The sequence below is a fragment of the Cavia porcellus genome, unplaced genomic scaffold (assembly GCF_034190915.1).
Source record: "Cavia porcellus strain 051 isolate PalLab524CR breed Dunkin Hartley unplaced genomic scaffold, mCavPor4.1 scaffold_27, whole genome shotgun sequence".
Lineage (NCBI taxonomy): Eukaryota > Metazoa > Chordata > Mammalia > Rodentia > Caviidae > Cavia > Cavia porcellus.
The window spans coordinates 4649127-4670664 of NW_026947510.1; the positions used below are offsets into that span (position 1 = coordinate 4649127).

The 21538-nt window shown below is 38.0% G+C and overlaps 1 protein-coding gene across 3 annotated transcripts; it reads left to right on the forward strand.

Annotated features, from left to right (window-relative positions):
• Positions 1-2556: 2556 nt before the first annotated feature.
• Positions 2557-19169, forward strand: LOC100713712 (zinc finger protein 14-like). 3 transcript variants are annotated; one of them, XM_003463171.5, is made up of 4 exons: positions 2557-2705; positions 13760-13886; positions 14082-14142; positions 15641-19169. In XM_003463171.5, exons 1-4 carry the CDS (start codon positions 2703-2705, stop codon positions 17604-17606), a joined length of 2157 nt encoding a protein of 718 aa, XP_003463219.3. In that variant the 5' UTR covers positions 2557-2702; the 3' UTR covers positions 17607-19169. The 3 variants fall into 3 exon arrangements, with proteins under 3 accessions (XP_003463219.3, XP_063093810.1, XP_063093809.1); XM_063237739.1 differs by lacking the exon at positions 2557-2705 and adding an exon at positions 11385-12257; XM_063237740.1 differs by lacking the exon at positions 13760-13886.
• The last annotated feature ends 2369 nt before the right edge of the window (positions 19170-21538 follow it).

Sequence of the window (21538 nt, forward strand, 5' to 3'; positions counted from 1 at the left end):
TGGAAAGAACAGTACTTTGCTCTTAATGGCATAGATACTTATTCTAGATATGGATTTGCCAGAGAATACCTTACCAACCATCTTGGAATTCCACATAACATTACCTCTGAGCAAGTTTCCTAGTTACGATTATCATTGCTGAGACAAAGTACCTGCCCCCTAAAATTAAGGGAAGAAAGATTTATTTATCTCACAGTTTGTGGAGGTTTTCATCCATAAATGGCTGGCTCCAAGTCAGAGTCCCTTATATTGTAAGCAGGCTCCCTGCCCTAGGTGGGTGTAATGCTCACACCCTTCATCCAAGCATTAGGCCATGAATCAATCACAAACTCTAGATTTATCTGTCTCTGAAAGGTCTATCCTTAGGAAAAAAATAATTCAGACAGTGTAAAGGAGAAAAGAAGGAAGGGAGAAGAAAAAAAGGTATAAATTTGTATATGTACTTAACATTACTAAGATGATTATACTACTAATTCTATTAGTTCTTAGAACAAAACAACATCCATAGGATTAGATCAACACTGCATGAATATACACGGTAATTCAAGTAAGACTTTCCAAGATAACTATGCAAAACAACAAAATTAGTTATGTTTCTACCACCTAGCTTTGAAAGCTACATTATTGTTTTGGGCCTTTTGTTACAGTTATCTATTTGACTCTTGCTTCTTATTTTTTTATACTTTCTTGTGTTTTGTTTTCCCCTCTAATACAGAAAGTATAGATGTACATTTTTAGACTTATATATGCCTAGAATTTCACCTAAAGAGTTTAAAAGAATTGATTTTAGTATAAGTGATGACATGAACAGCTACATTGAGGAAAGAAAGACATCATGGTAACCATTGCTGATTTCCTATCATGTTGACTTGAAGTCTAATAATGTTTTTATTCTTGATTTTGATTAGTTTTAGTCTGTTTTCAATTATTTGATTTCAATATGTGTGAAGATATGGACAGCTGTTTTGAAGAAAACAAGAGACAATATGGTAGTCATTATTGATTTTCTATTGTCTGGTTTTGAAGACTTGTAAGGCTCTCATTCTTTTGTTTTGATTGCTTTTATACTATTTTGTTTTGCATTAACTTATTTTGTGTGAAGGCATGGACAACTATTTCAAAGAAAACAAGAGAATTTATGGTAGCCACTGTTAATTTTCTGTTGTCTTAAAGTCCTGTGTTATTTGCATTGTTTTACTCCGATTTGTTTTGTCTTATTCTTTTTAAAATAAAGAAAATAAATGGCCAGGAAAAAAAGTCCACCCTCGACTGCATGAGGCTTTGGGGGTATATCTAAACACAAATCATAACAATACATAACACTGGACTCAAATTATATGAATTGAATGTATTTGAACAGAAGCTGTCTAACTGTAACAGATATAGGAAAACTTACACTGAATTTCAATCCTTGTGGAAATATGCAAAAACAAATCTTGAAGAAAATCCATATGAATACAAGCAATGTGGAAAATTCTACTCTGCACTGAAGAAAGTAATGAAGGAGAGAAATCTTTTGTATATGTGCAAGATGTGAGAGTCTTTAGTACACCCAACCATGTTCAAATTCAGGAAAAACTTAAGTAGGGTGGATACCTATATTTGTATACAATGTAGAAAAGATTTGAATTCTCATCATGATTTTGAGAAACATTAAAGAGCTCACACTGGGATAAAATTCTATGTCTATAAACACAGATTGAAATCCTTAAATAACACTTCATTTGGTAATCATGAAAGAACCCACAATGGAGGAAATCCCTATATATGTACCCAAAGTGGGAAAGCCTTCAGGAAAATACATGTAAGGATTCACACTGGGAAGAGGCCCTATGTATGTAAGCAATGTGGGAAGCTTTCAAGCATACACAGTGTATGTAAATTACATGAACAGGCTCTTATTGGGAGAAAGTACTGTGTATGTCAGCAATACGGGAAAGCTTTCAACACAGAGAGTCATCATCAAAGTCATGAACGAACTCACACTGGGGAGAAACTCTATGTATAGAACCAATTGGTAAAGCTTTCAGTATGCAGGAACATTGTCAAAGACATGAACAAACTTAAACTGGAGAGCAACCTTATGTATGTAACTGAAGTGGTAAGGCTTTCATTATACACAGTTATTGTCACATACATGAAAGGATGGAGAGAAATCTTAAATATATAATCAAATGTGAGAAGCTTTCCCCACACAGAGCTCTTGTAAAAGCCATGAAAGGATCCACACTGGGGGGAAACTGTATGTATGTAACCAGCCTGAGTTACACAGTAAATTCACAAACAAACTGAGTTACACAACAACTGTCTTCAAAACAAAAGGACAGACGCAGCTCTACAAAGTCAGGAGTAAACACTTCTTAAATGCGGCATGGACAGGTCAGCATCCAGAAAGACAAACTAGTCAAGAACTGTTTGGCTTACAATCTCCCATTTGAGCGGCAAGCACTCTGGCAGAAGTTGCCTCCTGTCGCCACTCTGAACTCAGAGGGCAGGGATTGGAGCAGGAGCCAATCAGTGTTGGAGGGCGGGCTGTATGAAGCGTCCAATCAGGTGGCCCAGCGGGGCACATTTTTCCCGAGCCAAAGCCGGGATTCTGAGCCCGGTGCTGAGAGCCACCCTAGCTGGCTACACCGTCGGGCTTTAAGATTTCTACTGACTGCAGGCTGTGGGGAAGCACCAGGAGACCCTCCAGCCACACAATGGTGACGTTGTGGGACGGGTGCCCTGATGCTGGACGGGCGGGTGGCTTGCGATCTGGGCGGAAGCCGCAGAAAGAGCAATGGCGGACCCTGCTGCTCCAGAGGCCGAATTCCTCCTGGACGTGGCGCCTTGTACATTCTGTGAATGTAAAATCACTGGGGCCGTGTCTCCAATCTAAAGCAGCTTGTGCAAGGCCCTGAATTCAGTCCAGTACTGATACATAAAGGAAGACGTGGTAACTGTTTGCACACTATATGTATAGTGTGTATACGCTGCGCTACTATACTTGCTCAAGGTTCTGGGCAGCAGCAGTGAGCTCCTGCGCTGTCAGCGCAGGACACCAAGTGAAGACATCCAATGATTTACAACACAGCACATTCAGTAAATTACGTGAGATATTATTTTATTATGGAATAAGCTGTGTGTTACATTTTATCAAATACACGTCAATATAAATGTATTTATCAATTTTAAAGAAGCCACAGCTTAGCAGTGTTTCTAGATATATTCAGTGCATTTTCAATACTTTATATTTCTAACTGCCGGTGGGTTGGTCAAGCTTCTTCTCCTTGGTAACTCATGCAGAATGTGCAGACTCATTCCTTTAAACTCTTTGTAAAGTGCTTCTCTGTACAATATGAAACTTAACAGGCAGTACCCTGTGATGAGTGCTGTATTAATCAGGTTCTCCCAAGCAAATGAACTCAGATACATTGCAAGTAATGTTTTGATAAAAGGGGAGGGACCTCGCGCTGTGGCTTTGGTTTTCTGATTTGGTTTGATTTTGTCATTTATTAACTTATTTTAGTACTATTTGAGTTGCACCACTTTGGTGATACTGTCTGGCTTGTTCCATGAGGACAAAGGGCTAGAGAGAAATTGCCAGTAATCAGACACAGGGTTTGACAACAGGACAACAAGCATGTGCAAAGCTGAAGTGAAAAGCATGTGCAAAGCTGCTGATTGTGGGAACCTTTCTTACTTCTCAGGCTTTAGAAAGTCTCATGGCTTTCTGCTCTCACTGCCTCTGTTTTCTCACTGCCTCTTCCTTACCTTAATGGGCTGAACTCATGCCTAGAACTGTCATCTCTCAGACTTGGAGTCTTTTTCCTTTACAGTGATTTAAATTTCTCTAGGGATTGAGAAATCAATGGGCATTTGTTCTGTGTGTGCCTGCGCTGTCCTGCATTTGCCACAAGTCTCTTGTGCTGGTATCCTGGGAATGACCTCTGCCTCTTCACCCCCAGTGTGTGTCATCATAGTACAGCAAGCTGTGGAGACCTCTGTGAGTCTTTGCCCTATAGAATCCGAAAGGCAGTGAGGAGGGGCGAAGAAGAGAAAAAGCACCCGGCATGGTGGTGCCTGCCTGTAATCTCCGCATTTTGAAGGCTGAATAGGATTGCCATGACTTCGAGGCTAGACTGGGTTACATAGTGAGACCTTGTCTCGAAACAAAACAAAACGATTCAAAGCAGAACAACAAAAGGAGAGAAAAAGTGTCCAAATGCAGACTGTGAGATTATTGTGTTGGTAATGCCGAGTTATAAAAATATCTTGTGGAGTTTTGGGCCCTGTCTGGGGGTCATGTCATCCAGGAGCTCACCTGTCTCCTACACCTGCTAAGTCAGAGGTTTTCAGCCATTGGTGATTCCATACTTAGAAAACACGTGAATGTAACAAAACAACTCATTTGTCTTTTCTACAGTTAAGGTAAAGCAGGCTTTTCTAGTTCTGTCAGTGATATAAATGCACTGGAAGCATTCCCTCTCTTGCTGCCCTAGAAACGGATTAAAAATTCCACACTGATGCTCAGGAGCATGTTTGCTAGTTTAGTTTGTGTCCATTTAAAATCTAATACACACTTTCCAAACTACCACCACCAGGGGGCAATAATTCCTGTAGCTCTTTCAGACAAACTCCTGATGTTTTAAAATTTGATGAATTTTACTGGATTGAATTGATACTCAAATTTTTTCCTGTCTTCTTTGACTTCTTTTTTTCCTTTTTCTGTGTAAGTTGCTCTTGGGCTCCTTTGTCAGCTGCTCTCCTTGGGAGTCCATGGCCTCTTCTTCAGCTCCTTGCTGTAGGCACTGCCAGAGAAAGAGCGAGGTTCCTTGAGGGTCCGCAGGGAGAAGACTGCTGTGAGGAAACATTACCACCCAGCAGCGGTGCGCGATCTTTTGGGTTTTTGAGACAGTGATTCCCTGGGTAGTTCAGTTGATTGAGAACTCAGTCTGTAGCTCAGGCTGAACAAGAACTTGTGTTTTTTGTTTTGTTTTTTTGGTACTGGGAATTGAACTCGCGATCTCATGCTGGCGAGGCAGGAGCTGTGTCTGTAGCTGGATGTGGTGGTGCATGCTATAATCCTAGCACTTGGGAGGCCCTGGTGGGAGGATCACCTTGAGCTGGAGGTACCTACTGAGTTCAACAGCAACCTGAATACATAGTGAGGCTCTTGTCTCAAGACACAAACACAAACCAAAAAAAGCCATAAAAATAAAAAGAACTGTGGTTTCCTTCTTCCTCAACCCTGGCGAACTGCCAGGTTTATAAGGCAGCACACCATGCCAGGCTGTCAGGTTGTATCTGTGCATTATTATTTTTCTCCATGACTATGTTGCAGATTTTTAAAGAATTTGTTGATAAGGCTTAATAAAGATAGATCTATAAATGCTTGGAAGTGTACAACTATTTCTCTTTGTTGATGAAGTCTTTCCTTTATTATGATATATGAGGAGGGTTTGTTGTATAAAATATTGGCACAGATTGAGACATGTAGCGGAATGGTCCATCTGTTAACTCCTTTTAAGGGTGATGTTAGTTTATGCAAATATTGATAAAAGTTCAACCTTCTAATAAAATGTGTTTTAAAAATATAGTTTCCCCAAAACGTTAATGATAATTCACATGTTGTAGGTACATTTTTCACTTTTGATTCTATTAATAACAAATCTTTTTTTTTTTTTTTTTGGTACTAGGGATTGAACTCATGACCTCACACTTACCCAGCAAGTACTTGAGCTGCTGAGCTAAATCCCTGGCCCTAAAAAATCTTTTTCTAACTTATAGTATGTCATGAACCATTGGTAAACAAGCCTAAACTTAGGACAACTTGTTTCTCTGTAGTTATGATGTGTATAGTAATCTTGATTTTAAAAAAAGATTTGGGAGCTATTCTTTCATACTATGTTTTCTGATTGGAAATTCTTTGGCTTTCTTGTTCATATTCACATAGTTTTGGCGAGCATTAAAACTATCAGAAAGACTGTAATATTTCCCAGTTGATCTCTGACAAAATAGATTTTGTTTTTTTCTAAGATGTTTCATCTTGATACTTTTATCATCTGTGGATAATGAGTTTGCCTCTTCCATTTCAATCCTTAGGTCACATTTCTCTTCCATGCATTATAACATGACACATGAATTTTGATCTCATGTGACAGAACAGTGGAAATAGTGAATATCCTTTACTCATTTCTGATCCTGAAAGAATTCATGTAGAGTGTCTCTATTTAGAGTCCCAACATTAGTTTTGTGCTATATATGCTTTGTCTAGTTGTTAATCACTTTTGACTTTATATTAGAGACCTTTACTAAATAGTTAATAGGAATTAAGATTTAGAAAACATGTTTATGCCAAAATTATCACATGGGGTTTTTATTTATCGATTTATGTTTCTGATCCTGAGCAATCCTTTTTTTTTTTTTTTTTTGTCTTTTTCCTTTTTATCGGTACCGGGGATCGAACTCACGACTGCCTGCTTGCAAAGCAGGTGCTTATGCCGCTGAGCTAAATCCCCAACCCCTATCCTGAGCAATCCTAATGTTTGATAAAATATAGAAACATTTAATTATAATATGATTGTGTGTGTTTGTGCATGTGTGTATGTGGCACTTCTTTGCACCTAGGGCATCACATATGCTAGAGACTGATGCTACCACTTATCTTCCTGCCAAAATGAGAAACTAGTTGCCAGTCTACCTTTATAATTTACTTTTCAGTATCTTATCCTGGTTTTGCAAATCTGCATGCATAGGAGTCACAGATTTTGCGTGTCATTTTTCTGTATTCTGGAACATAAAGTCTAAAACTATATACAACCCTAATTAGAGTAGAGATGTCTGTCTGTTTTTATCAAAAGCACTTTGAGTCAGTGTCTTCATTTTAATATCTAGAATGACTCATTGTTATACCCTTTGATAACTTCAAGATTATGACTGATAAAATGTCACATTTGGACTGGATTCTGCATTTCAGGCATTGTAGTAGAACTGTTCTCTGAATCTGTCAGAATTGTAATAAATCTAAATGGTGTATTAAATTTTCTTTTTTTTTTTTTTTTTTTTTTTTTTTGTCTTTTTCATTTTTATCGGTACCGGGGATCGAACTCACGACTGCCTGCTTGCAAGGCAGGTGCTTATGCCGCTGAGCTAAATCCCCAGCCCCAGTATTAAATTTTCTGCCTGTTTTTTTCTGATCCAGAATTTCTTGGTGTTCAAAAAGCAATACATATTTGAGTTTAGAAGGGAAAATGAACCTTCAAGCAACAGGGTACGTGTTGGTTTCCGCTTAAAATTCAACCTATGAAAAAGAGAAGTATTTTTCCTTGAAAGAATGATTCAGTAGAGTGTGCGAAAGACCACTTTAAAAATTCCTGGCTTTGTCAGGCATGATAGTCCATTCCTGTAATCCCAGCACCAGGAGGCTGAGGCAGGATTGCTGAGTTCGAGGCCAGCCTGGACTGCAAAATGAGTTGAATCAATACCTTTTTATTTACTTAAGCATGTTCTATGAGCTACTATATGATCTATTTTGCAGAAAGTTCAGTGGACATTGTAGATATACATTAAGTTGATTTGTTCAAAGGTTTGGTACAACTCATGTTTCTTTGTTGATTTTTGTCTACTTGATCTATTTGTGACAGTGGAGTATTGAGGTCCCGTACTACAATTGCATTAGTGCTTCTCTGATTTTTTGTATCTGTTAGTATTTGTTTTATATAATTGGAGTGCTAGGAGTCTTATATATGCATGATTGTTATCTGTTCCTCTCGGATTGTTCCTGTGACAAGTATGTACCTTTCTCTCTTCTGATCAGCCTTGGCTTGAAATCCACTTTGTCTGCAAATAGAAGAGCTACTCCTGCTCCCCCCACCCAGGTTCCTGTTGCATAGAGTAATATTTTCCATCCTTTAACTTTCAGTATGTGTATTTCTTTTTGAGTTATGTATGTTTCTTGTATGCAGCATATTATTACATGCTGTTTTATTATCCACCCTGCATATCTCTCTTTAGTGAATTGAGATCATTCACCTTGGTGGTTATATCTGACGTATATCGACTTATTGTTGTCATTATACCATACTCCTGTTGTTTTGTTTGTCTTGCGTGGCGGATTTATTCTATTAGAGTTCCTCATTTTCTTTCTCCTAGAATATCCTTCAGAATTATTTGGAATGCTGATCACGGTCATGAATTTTTTTAGATGTTTGTTGGCATCAGAGCATCTTATTTCTCTGTCAATTTTGATAGAAAATTTTGTGAGGTATCTGGGTTGGAGGTTTGTTTTCTTTTAGGGCTTGAAATACCTCATTACAAGCTCTCCTTGACTTTAGGGTTTGTGTTGAAAAGTCCTCTGTGATTCTGATGGAGTTTCTTTTATAGATGATTTGTTTCTTTTCTCTAGCAGCTTTCAGTATTCTGTTCTTGTGTTGAGTTTCCAGAATTTTGACTATTTGCATGGTATAGTTTTATTTCTCTAATTATGACTATTTGGAATGCTAAATGCCTCACTGATCTATATGTCAAATTTTTTTCTATGTATGGAAAGTTTTCTGTTATTTCTTCTGTGAAATGACTCTTAATGACCTTTGTGCTATATTGTGATTTTTCATTATTCCTTGAATTTATCTGCTTTGTTATTTCTGCTGCTACCATTTCAGAAAATTCAGGTGGAAGACTTTTGATTTCTTTCATCTCAATGCTTCCTGGATTTGATTTGTGGAAGTCTGAGGTTTGGGTTGCATCTTGCTTTCATGATTTCTCATTTTCTTTCCTTTTATTATGCATTAATTTTTTTCTGCATTGAAGCTTGTAAATTGCTTGTGTTGTATAGCTTTATTGCTAGTATCAAGTTCTCTTTAAGTAATGACTACTTTTCAGAGATGTCTTCTAGATATAGTTCACTTTTGGCCATTGATCTGTCTCAGTATCTTGCATCTCCTGTTTATTAGGGATCAGAGGTTGCAGCCTGTTTGGTCTAGTTTGGTTTTGGACTGTGGTATTGTTTATGATCCTCTGACAATCTAGGTGATGGCATACAATGAAGATCAATTGATCAAAATAACTATCATCATTGATAGAGTAATCAATAATAACAATAGCATAAAAACACAAAGTGGAAAATGACAGACTGTAATAACTAATCCTGTGGCCCTTTTAACCATACGTACAACATCTAAGACAGAGCAGAAAATTATACACAGTAAATATCCACTTGATAGAGCAATTTTACCATTTTTTACCACAAGGCACTATTCAACTGTAATGAGACATACTCTACCTAAGTACTTCCAGATTCATAATGATAAATGGTATATGTCTGGAAGCCTGAAGCAAAAAGAAAAAATAGATTATAATGTACTATACAGTTGATGATGTGAAAAATGTGGTAGGATTGATGTAAAAGGAAATTAATGGTATTAGGTAACAGTAACAGAGAAGACCAACTATGAAAAGTATAAATAATAGAGAGTATGAATTAAACTAGAAGAAAAGAAAATAAGAAAGCCAGGCATGGTGGTGCACACCTGTGATCCCAGTACTCAGGAGGCTGAGACAGGAGAATCACTGTGAGTTTGAGGCCAGTTTGGGCTACGAAATGAGTTCATGGGCAGCCTGAACTACATAATTAAATCCTGTCTCAAAAAGACAAGGAAAGGGGCTGGGGATTTAGCTCAGCGGCATAAGCACCTGCCTTGCAAGCAGGCAGTCGTGAGTTCAATCCCTGGTACCGATAAAAACGAAAAAAGACACACACACACACACACACACACACACACACAAAAGACAAGGAAAAGAAGAAGACAAAGGAAAAGAAAATACTGAGAGAAAAAGTTAAAAAATGAGAAAAGAAAGGAGGAGAATAATAGGAGGATCTATTCAAACATACAAAGCAAAGAAGAGACAGGTGAATGCATGGTACCAGAAGAAAAGAAGAGTAAAAAAGTTAAAAATGTTACAATAGAGAAGTAAAAACTGTTGGTTAGATGGATAGGGGGGAAGGAGGAGGGGAGAGGGATTCTGATGTATTTCCAGGAGAGTGTTTTACAGGCCCAATTGTCTGTCTTTAATCTTACAAGTCACATTCCTCTTTGTGACACTTTGTAGTCTGTTGAGTTTTTATGGAGATTACTCAGTTCAAGAAATCCTCTCCCCATAGTCTCCTGTGTGTGGCAGCTGTTCAAGTTGAGGTATCAAAACAGGGAATGTGCTGCCTTAGTTCTGAGACTCCTGTCAAGGATTCCTGCTGCCTGGGAACCAATGCTGTTCACCAGATGTACATTTCGGTGTGGAATTCTTGGTGTCTCCTGACACCAGCCAGAGGTTGTGTCAACTCAGGATCCCAGCAGTCCCAGATCTGCCCAAGATTAATGTGGAAAGATTCCTGCAAGCCCAGTGAGGTTGCAGGTGTCTCATGCATGTCAGAGTGCTGGGCAAAAGGGGCAGAACCTCAAGTCTTGCTGCTTAACCAGAAAGAGGACTGGCCTATGGTATTAGGCAGACTGTGCCCAGGACACTGGCATGATGCAGGGCAGGGAATCTGATGCATCCAGAGTGGAGGCAGTAGGCCTGGTGCCGAATGGGCACTGCCGCAGCCCAGGTGTACCAGGTGGAGATTCACATGGGCTTGGTACACAGGTTGCCCAGAGACTCTAGGAAGAATGGCTGTCATCAAGAAATTAAGCAATAACAAATGCTGGCAAGCTGTGACAAAAGAAGAACCCTTCTCCATTGTTGGTAAGAAGCATAGACTGGTGCAACCACTGTGGAAATCAGTGTGGAGATTCCATTTCTCCCAGGTATTCCCCACCTAGGTATCTTCCCAAAAGTGTGACAAGCATCATGCAATAATGATATATGCATTCTCATTTTTATAGCAGCACAAAGTATAACATCTAAATCTTAGAAACAACCCATACACTCAGATGAATGGAAAAGAAAATGTGACTATTACATACAATGGACTGCTATTCTGCCATGAAGCATAAACTTGAAACTTTTTTTAGGTAAATAGATGCATCTTGAGACCATAATGTTAAGTGAAATAAAATCAGACACACATGTTTAAATAGTGCATTGTTTCTCTTGTATGAGAAATCCAAAGGGTAAATAAGGATCAAAATGGAGGACAGAAATGGAGAGGTAGGAAAAACTTGTTCAAATGGAAAGAGGAGCCTGCTTGGCAAGCATAAGGTCATGAGTTTGATCTCTGGTACCAGAAAAAAAAAAAAAGAAAAGAAAAGAAAGAAAGAGGAACTAGGCGGGGGAATGGAGGGAATGCTAGGAAAAAGGGTTTAAAAAATAGAATGGAAGAAAAAAATGGAAACAAAGCATTTGTAAATACAAAATTACAATAGAAAGTATAGGAGAAAGTTAAAGGGAGGGGATGGGGTGGGCAAAAAGGAATTAAGATATATTATATCAAGGAACAAATTTCCCATGAGTAATGTGATCTTTTTGTATGGCAAACGTACTCATTAAAATACATAAATAAACATTGTAGTAGAACTAGTCACAATTTATGTATAATAAAATTTTGGACATTTCTCTTTATTTTGGAAAAAAATTAAAATTTCTGGCTTCTCGTATTCTGTTTGATCGCTACCTTGGAGTGAGTCACCCTGGACCACAGGGGCACTGTGAAAGTCATTTGTAATCTCAGCAAAGTGTTTAACCTTCTGAGACTGAGTTCCTTTGCAAACTGGTGAAGCTGGTTTATTCCCTGTCCTGCTTTCCTCTTGCTTCTTTTGCAGGAAGTTGTTTGTATAAAAAGAAAATTACCATAAGGATATATTTTCATGATTTAACCCCCAAAGATTATGATTTTCTTAGAAACTGAGCAGAGAGAATGGTTATATATAAAGAAGCAAAGGATAATTTAAAAGTAAAATGCTTATTTTACATTTAACATAAGTATGTATAAAGATCCAGAGAGTAATGGTGCAGGTTAGCAAATGAATGTTTGAAAATTCCAGTCCATTTTCCTGAAATAAGACACTGAAGCTCTGTCATATGTGCAGAACTGTAAGACAAGATGGGTCGTAAGTCTGAGTAATGGCTTATAATTTAGAAACAGCATGTCTCGGTTACAAATCCAGTCATAAACACAGGTGGGTCATTAAACAAGGAATATCTGTGTTGGCTTCAGTGTTTCTGCCTAGAATATTGTTGAGTATTTTCTGAAGTGCTGGTTGAGCATTCATATGTCTCTTGAGGTGGTCTTTTTCATAAATGTCCTTCTTTACCTGTCTGTTGCGAAGGAGCTTTACTAGGTAAGTTCAACTGGGTTGGAATTTACTCTTAGTGCTTGAAATACAACATTCCAAGCTCTTTTGTCCTATTTAAGGATTGTGTTAAGAAGTCTGTTGTAGAGGCAGGGGATTTAGCTCAGCGGCATAAGCACCTGCCTTGCAAGCAGGTGGTCGTGAGTTTGATTTCCGGTACCGATGAAAAAAGAAAAAGAGAAAAGAAGTCTGTTATAATTCTAATTGGTTTACCTCTATAGGTGACTTCATGTTTTCTCTGTTTTAAATTTTTGTTGCTGTGGTTTTTGGGTATATGGCAGTATGATAAGACATGCCTTGGTGAGCTGCTTTTTTCATCATACTTTTTAGTGTTCTCTATGCCTAATATCTGTGTTTAACTCTTTTCTCATCTTTTGGAATTTTCCTACTATGATCTCTGTGAACATATTAATAATTCCATCTATGTTATCTTCTAGTGTTTCCATAACTCCAGTTAACCCTAGGCTAGTGTCATTAGTGTTGTGTAGTAGCTGCTGGATGGTCTTTTCTTCTTTCTTTGGGGTCTCTGTAAGTACTTGTACATAATTTACCATTTGTCCTCAATTTCAGACCGATTGGTCTGTCCTGTTGCTCTTTCTGGGCTGGGCATATGGCCGACAGTGTGTGACTGGGAGTGGATACTCGGTCTCATTGTCTTCCTAGGCTGGGTGCAGAGCCCCAAACTGTGACTAGAGGCACGTTGCTCACTTGACTGGTCCATCCCCACATTTCCCTTTCCATTACATTGTAAACATTTTTATGTATCTGTGACAGGTCAGCATTTCATGTCATTTAACTGTAAGAGAATTCGTCTTCCTTAATCTAATTTTGTTAGACATTCTCCAATGAATACTGTAATTCTTGTAATTAGCATTTTAAATTACCATTCACGAATTTTACTTTGTGCCTAATCACAAGTTTGTCTGTGAAAGTAGTTTCAAGTTTCACAATGGTGTCTAAATACAAGCAGAGGAGGAAAGCATGTATTTCCTAAATAGTAACTTAAATATATATATATGTATAATTTCCTTTTTTTTTTTTTTTTTTTGGTACCAGGGATCAAACTCACGACCTAGAGCTTGCCAAGCAGGCACTTATGCCGCTGAGCTAAATCCTTAGCCCCATATTTCCTATTTTCCATCAGAGCAAGTCATTAGACACTCATCTACCCCATTAGATATTCATCTACCCCATTCTCTATGCTCCCATCTGATCCAGCAGGCCCTCACCTAAACCTGCTTTACAGACAGTTTAGAAATAAAATGGTTTAACCAATAAGAGAACTAGTATTCCCATTCTGGCATTTCTTTAGCAGTGATTTCCCATTTAGCATCAAAATTCCTGTGTGCTAAGCACATCTAGATAAAGAATAAGTGTTTGACAGCCAAGGCATGAAGTATTTGTGGGATTCAGCCTCATTTCAGTTTCTTATGATCTGAGATATTTCATGTTGTCTCATTCTTCCTGGAAATATATTTCTGATGATTTAGAAGGCAGTGACATTTGAGGATGTGGCTGTGAACTTCACCATGGAGGAGTGGATTTTGTTGGAAGCATACCAGAAGGAGCTCTACAGAGATGTGATGTGGGAAAACTTTAGGAATGTGACTGCTGTAGGTAAGGGAGATATTCTTTCTCACTTTTGCAATCAGAGAGCATTGGTTATTACTCAACACTGAAGTTTACTTTATTGGAATATACACATATTTTTATGAATCTTCCGGATATGATCACATTGGACCACCAATTCAACTAATAATAATTTTTATATAGTTTAGTAACTCATCATTACATTTTTTTTTTATACTTCAGGAGAAAACTGGGATGATCAGCAAATTGAAGATGAATACAAAAGTTTCAGGAAGAATCTAAGGTAATCTTCACTCACAAAAATGTTCTCAAAGGTCAGAGACATTAAAACCAAGGTACTATGCAAACAATGCCATGATCAAAAAGATACAGAGAGCCAAGCATGGTGACATGTTCCTGGAATTTCACCACTTGGGCAACTGAAGCAGGAGGATTGCCAGGAGTGCAAATTATAGTTCAAGATCAGACTGAACTATATAGGGAGACCTTGTCTCAAAAATCAAGAAACAAAATGAGGTCATGTTCAGATTTATTAATCACAAAATTTCTCCAAAGATGTATGTTTAATATCCAGAATCTGACACTTGAATATTTGAAATCTTTCCATATCTGAAATTTAAGGAGTAATGATATTATGCCATACATCACATTATGCAGTTGATAATACATGATTTTCAATACTCAAAATTATAAAGCTGTTGAATGAAATTGCATTTTGGCATTGACTTTAGGTATATATAAAAAATTGTGTTTAGTTGAGAGACAAGTGCAAGCTATCTCATTTTATATACACGTTTTCAAAATACTTTATCAAATTAAGTAAACAGTGGTATATGTATGTCAATATGGTGTACACATTCAGAATTTGCAACACTGATAACCCTGAAGAATTATTCAAAAGCCAAGTGAATACCCCTGTTTGGATAATAGCTATTTCCAAACAGTCCTCAAAAGCATTTAGTCTATTTATGTTTCAAACCCAGTATTAGAAGACACCTTCCCATAATGTTTTGGGAACATTATTGTAGTATAACATCTATGGAAATGTGTGTAGAGTTTCCTCAAAAAGTAAAAATAGAAATTCTGTTTTATCCAACTGTATTTCTACTGAGTGTATTCTCCAAAGTTAAAGTTATCATATTACAGTGACACATGCCTCTCCATGTTTATAGCTGTAGAACTTACAAAAACGAATCTCTGGAAACAGCCTAGATGCCCATTCACAGATGAGTAGAGATGGGGTAGCCCAGGCCAAATAGAACGTACTGGAAAGCTATGGCACATTCATGCTCAGCCTGGGCAACTTAATGATCGAGGAGACTCTGTATCAAAAGATAAATAACTCTGAGAATATAGTGCAGTGCTAGATCTTAGGTTCAGACGCTATCACTGAAAATGATGTTTTGCATATATATAATTGAATGGTATTTAACCATGAAGGAGAATGAAATGATGCCATTTGCCAAGATATGTATGGATCTGGAATCCATTCAGTAAGATAAACACAGTTCAATATCATGTGTTGTATTTTATTTAAGCAATGCAAACTATGAATTAAGAAATAAAAGGAGAGATGTTAAAAATGAAAGAGGCAGACATTTGGGACAGGGAGAAGAGGTTCAGTGGAAGGGTGGGGGGTAGAGTCATGGGGGAAAATGGTATGAAAAATAATCTCATGTAGTATGCATATGCAGCAGTTACTCAGAATGAAAGTAACTAGTGTGTATTGCAAACATCGCTTCTTCCCCACTCCCAAATGAATACTATTTTTTCTTTGACAGAAGTGTAGAAGTAGATAAATGCTCTCAAAATAAATTATGGCATCAACATGGAGAAATGGTTTTTATGACTCCAGATACAAATGTGCACATGAAATTGCTTGATACAAAGCCAGGAGAAAGTCTTGCAGGTGAAAAGTCTCTGATTGGTCATTCATCACCAACCGTGCCCATCTTACGTAACACTGGACTCAAATCATATGAGCTGCTTGAATTTGAACAGAAGCTGTGTAACTGTAACAAGCACGGGAAAACTTCCACTGACTTTCAGTCCTTGCAGAAACGTGCAAAGACAAATCCTGAAGAAAAACCATATGGATGTAAGCAATGTGAAGAATCCTACTCTGATTGCAATAAAGGAAGCAACAATGAAGAGAAAGTCTTTATGTACAAGCAGGATGACAGAGCCTTCAGTACACCCAAAGATGTTGAAATTCAGGAAAGAAATCACAGAAAGGTGACCTATATATGTATACAACATGCAAAAAGTTCAAATTCTTACGAATATATTCACAAACTTGAAAGAGCTCTCACTGGGGCAAAATCACACATATATAAACACAGTTGGAAATCATTAAAGAGTAGCACTTCGTTTGGTAAACATGAGAGAAGTGACACTGGAGGAAAACTCTATGTATGTAAACAATGTGGGAAATCTTTCAGAATACAGAAACACTGTCAAAGACATGAACAAACTCACACTGTGGAGAAGCCTTATGTATGCAAACAGTGTGGGAAAGCTTTCAGTACCCACAGTTACTGTCAAACACATGAAATGACTCACAGTGGGGAAAAACCTTATGTATGTGAGCAGTGTGGGAAAGCCTTCACCAGATACAGTGAATGTAAAAGGCATGAGAGGAGTCACACTGAGGAGAAACCTTATGTGTGCAAGCAGTGTGGGAAAGGTTTCATGACACCCAGTCATTGTAAAGCACACGAAATGATTCACACTGCGGAGAAACCCTATGTGTGTAAACAATGTGGGAAAGCTTTCAGCACACACAGTTATTGTCAAAAGCATGAAAGGACCCACACTGGGGAGAAACCTTATGTATGTAAGCAATGTGGGAAAGCTTTCAGAACACACAGTTACTGTCTAATACATGAAAGTACCCACACTGGGGAGAAACCCTATGTATGTAAGCAGTGTGGGAAAGCTTTCAGCAAACTCAGTATATATAAAAGCCATGAAAAGACTCACAGTGGGGAAAAGCCATATGCATGTAAGCAGTGTGGGAAAGCTTTTGCCAGAAACACTCATTGTCAAGAACATGAAAGGACTCATACTGGAGAGAAGCCCTATGTATGTAAATGTTGCAGGAAGAATTTCAGCACTCGCATCTATTGTCAGAGACATGAAAGGGCCCACGCTGGGGAGAAACCTTATGTATGCAAGCAGTGTGGGAAAGGTTTCATGACACACAGTTACTGTAAAACACATGAAATGACTCACACTGGGGAGAAACCCTATGTATGTAAGCAGTGTGGGAAAGCTTTCAGCAAACGCAGTATATGTAAAAGTCACGAAAGGATTCACAGTGGGGAAAAGCCATATGTATGTAAGCAGTGTGGGAAAGCTTTTGCCAGAAACACTCATTGTCAAGAACATGAAAGGACTCACACTGGGGAGAAGCCCTATGTATGTAAATGTTGTGGAAAGGGTTTTAGCACTCGCATCTATTGTCAGAGACATGAAAGGGCCCATGCTGGGGAGAAACCTTATGTGTGTAAGCAGTGTGGGAAAGCTTTCACTAGAAACAGTCATTGTCAAGAACATGAAAGGATTCACACTGGGGAGAAGCCCTATGTATGTAAATGGTGTGGGAAGAGTTTCAGCACTCGCATCTACTGTCAGAGACATGAAAAGGCCCACAGTGGGGAGCAGTGTGGGAAAGATTTCATGACACCCAGTCATTGTAAAACACATGAAATGACTCATACTGGGGAGAAACTCCTATGTATATAAGTAATGTTGGAAAGCTGTTAGTACACAACAATTTTCAGAATCATGAAAGGAATCACAGAGTGTTAAAATCCTGTGTAAACAATATGGAAAAGCCTTTATTTACTCTAGTAATAATCACAGACATTTAAAAACTTTAGAGAGAAAACCCTTGCATTTTTCCACTTACCTTGAAAATCATGAAAGAATTTTCACTGAAGAGAAATCCTGTGTAAATAATGTGTGAAAATTTTGTATGCTTGTCATGACAAAACGTGCATAAATTCAAATGTAAGAAAGCTAAGAATCAGAATAACAGAGACCAGTATAGTTGTGTTAGGAATGAGATACACTATGTCAGAGCACACATGCAGAAACAGTCTTCAAATATATTTATGGATTAATGCATTGATGACTTTGGTAACTGACAAATAATGTTAAGTTCAGAATAACAAAGCACATTTACATCCAAGTATTTAGCACATGGCCTTTAAGGGACATTTTACATGCAAACCATCACTTTAGTTTGCATGGGTAAAGTGAAATTTTTTATTCATACTAGGAAACTTTACTGAGTCATAAAAGAAAGGAAAGCATTTGTGACAATGTAGATTAACCAGGAGGTCATTATATAAAATAAGCTGCGAACAGACAAATGAAAGCTTGATTGTATTGTTTTTGGCATCTAAACTTGACAACTTCAAACTATCAAACAAACAGTTTAGTAATGGTTGCCACATATGTGGTGGGGAAGTTGAGAGATTTTAATGAGAAAGCACAGTGTTTCCCTTATAGAGCAGAAAATGGCATAAATCCCACAGTGACTATGGTGATTGATGCAGTGACACACCGCATCACAATATGCTAAAAATAGTTTGTAGGGTTTCCTGCATATGTGAGGAAAGTAATTGTGTTACATGATGTGAATGCTACCAAGGAAGAATGTGGTAACTTCACAATATAAACAGGAACAGACTGCACTGTACACTCGCAATATATGATTTGGTTATTTTTTTTGTTTGTTTAATGAATGAATACAATTAAAGTTAGCAAGTAACATGATGATAGTTTCATGATATGTCCAAGGAATCTCTCCTTTCTTCAATTTTTAGGAAATAGGAAAAAGGGGATATAAAAAGATATGGTGTCAGATACCAACTCCCTACAATGATTGCAAACTTTATGTCACAAACATGAACTAAATAATGATAATTATATGAATAATGATGAGATGAAATGGAAAAGGGAATCTGGAACTGAAGGGAAGATGGTGGGTGAGGAGGGGAAGGGAAATATAAAAATCAAAGTGTTAAATACATACATCTGCTCCCTAAATGAACATGCACTTCAAATATGTATTAATTTAAAAGATTAATACTTAAGTATTTAGAGATATTTCTTACTTTTTCTGCTTCCTAAGGATTTATCAGTAGATGTACTGAAAATATTATGTAAAGGTACTTTTGGGTATCTGGGAACCAACCTTCATGTTGCAGATTTCTTTGATTTTTTAATTCCCATGAGAACATTTTATCTTCATCATAGGCTCCAAATAAATGTATTGACACTGACTAATTTAAGCAGCAACCCCTTGCATGTACTTTCATTGATTACCAATGACAGTGATTATGTGAGGGATAGGAGGTAGGTATATACACATACTTTTGTAATCCACAAACAAGCCCCCAAACTCGAGTTCAAAAAATGAGGCAAAAACATATTTTAAAAAGCAGCGCTGATTTATTTTATCCTGGGCCCAGCAACAGTGCAGTTGGACATTGCAAAAGCTGTGTGTTGTTCCTCTATACTTGCTGCCTTTAAGTATATATCACAGTTTACAAAGTAAGGGGTATGGACGTGGATCAGGAAATCTGCTAATGAGGAACACCTTTGTTTTCCTTAGCAGAGGCTAGAAGTCTAGCAGTAATTAACAATCTTTGTTAGCTTATTTTAGCACCACATCTGTTATTTGTAAAGGGGCAACAATGGTTAACATATCAATTAGGCTAGGTTTTTAGGGATTTACAACTCTTTACAGAGGGGAGCACTGATTAACATATCAATTAGGTCACCCAGAGGAAAATAAAAATGCATACAGAACAGTAGGCCACATTACAGGTATTTTGGTATAATACAAATATAACGAAGCTCTTTTTGCTAGTGTACAACATTCCCCACTGATTTTAGTCTGTGAGCCAAATCATTGGCTTGTGAGGTTTCTGTTTATACCTTGTGTCTTTAAAATCATAAGCTTTAAGATTTTTGACATAGTTTATCAACTTGTTTACAATACAAGGCCCAATAGGAGGATTAACAAAGGTCTTGCAGCTGTCATTATTAAAGCTATTAACCAAAAAGAGAAAGAAAACCAACATTTAAATTTACTCTGTTCCACGCTGGGGATTTAGCTCAGCAGCATAAGCGCCTGCCTTGCAAGCATTCAGTCATGAGTTCAATCCCCGGTTCCAAAAAAAAAAAAACACCTCATTGTAATTTACTCTGTTCCATCATACAAGTAACAATTTTTTTAAAAAGCCAGACAGAGACTTCTTTGGGGTCTCCATAAGAGAGAACACAAGATTATCAGTTACATTTGGCAATCTTAAGCTTTAAAAAGTCCTTGGAGGGAAGGACAGTCCACTTATCTGTAGGCTGATCACTGTTGGAAGCTGGGACCTGCATCAAGTGGGAATGATGAATCTAGGCAGGCTTTCTGGCTACTTTGAGGTTTTTTTTTTTTTTTTTTTTGTCTTTTTCCTTTTTATCGGTACTAGGGATCGAACTCACGACTGCCTGCTTGCAAGGCATGTGCTTATGCCGCTGAGCTAAATCCCCAGCCCCTTTCTGGCTACTTTGATAATCCATTGTGGCTCAAGAGATATATGGAGACGTCTCTTGATAAGGACTGATGCCCAGGCTCCACAGCAGGGTGTTTGTCCTCACAGTGGGCAGCAGCAAAATAACGGGTGGATGGAAGTCAGAACTGGCTAAAAAGTCGGGGGGGGGGGCTTAATAAGATCTTGATTAGCTAAATCAGCTAATTTTCTTTTTAGAAATCTTAAGGATAAGAGGAAGAGGTCTCCCATACAAAGCCTCGAAAGAGGAAATACCTGCAACATAGGGGGTACATCGTGCATGCAAAAGAGCAAAAGGGAGGAGACTCACCCAGTTTTTGCCAGTTTTTAAGGCCATTAGTAATTATCGGCTTTAAAGTCTGGTTTATCTTTTTATTTGTCCTGAACTTTGAGGCCGGTAAGCACAATGGAGTTTCCAATTGATCTGCAAAGTTTAGGTTAGTTTTTAAGTTATCTGGGCTAAAAAAGCTGGGCCATTGGTGGACCCCATGGATAAGGGGAGGCCAAATCGGGGAAAATTGCTGTCAGGGCTGACTCAAACTTAGTAGGCAAAGCTTTAACCCATCTAGTGAAAAATATCTCATTATTAATAAGTACTTATTTTTTTGAAGTCCAGGCTTTTCTATTTTTGTAAAGTCTTTTTTAAAATGTTTTTTTAGGCATAGTCCCACATAGCGAGTGGTTTCTATTTGTTGCAGTTGTTTTGTGTTCACCAGTTGGCACTGAGGGTATCTGAGGCTCATAGACCGGGCTAGCTTTGATATTAGCCCCCAGGGATCGCTCAGAAGTTGAGCTGCCAGATGCAAGTCTTTTCAAGTACAAATAGGCTCCGACAAAGTAGGTGGGATCAGCAGTAATGTCAGGGCTATCTCAATCTCCACTGATTTTGTGGCTGTCTTTGGGCAGTGGCGTCTGCCAAATTATTTTTTGTATAACAAGGCCATCTCTTGCCCAGTGGCCTTGTTACTACAGTGGATAATAGCTATTCTCCTTGGCATCCAGATGGCAGCCAACAAGTCCAAAATTTGGGGAGCGTTTTTAATCTTTTGGCCCCAGAAGTCAATAAGCACCATTCTTGATAAATGGCCCCATGAACACGAG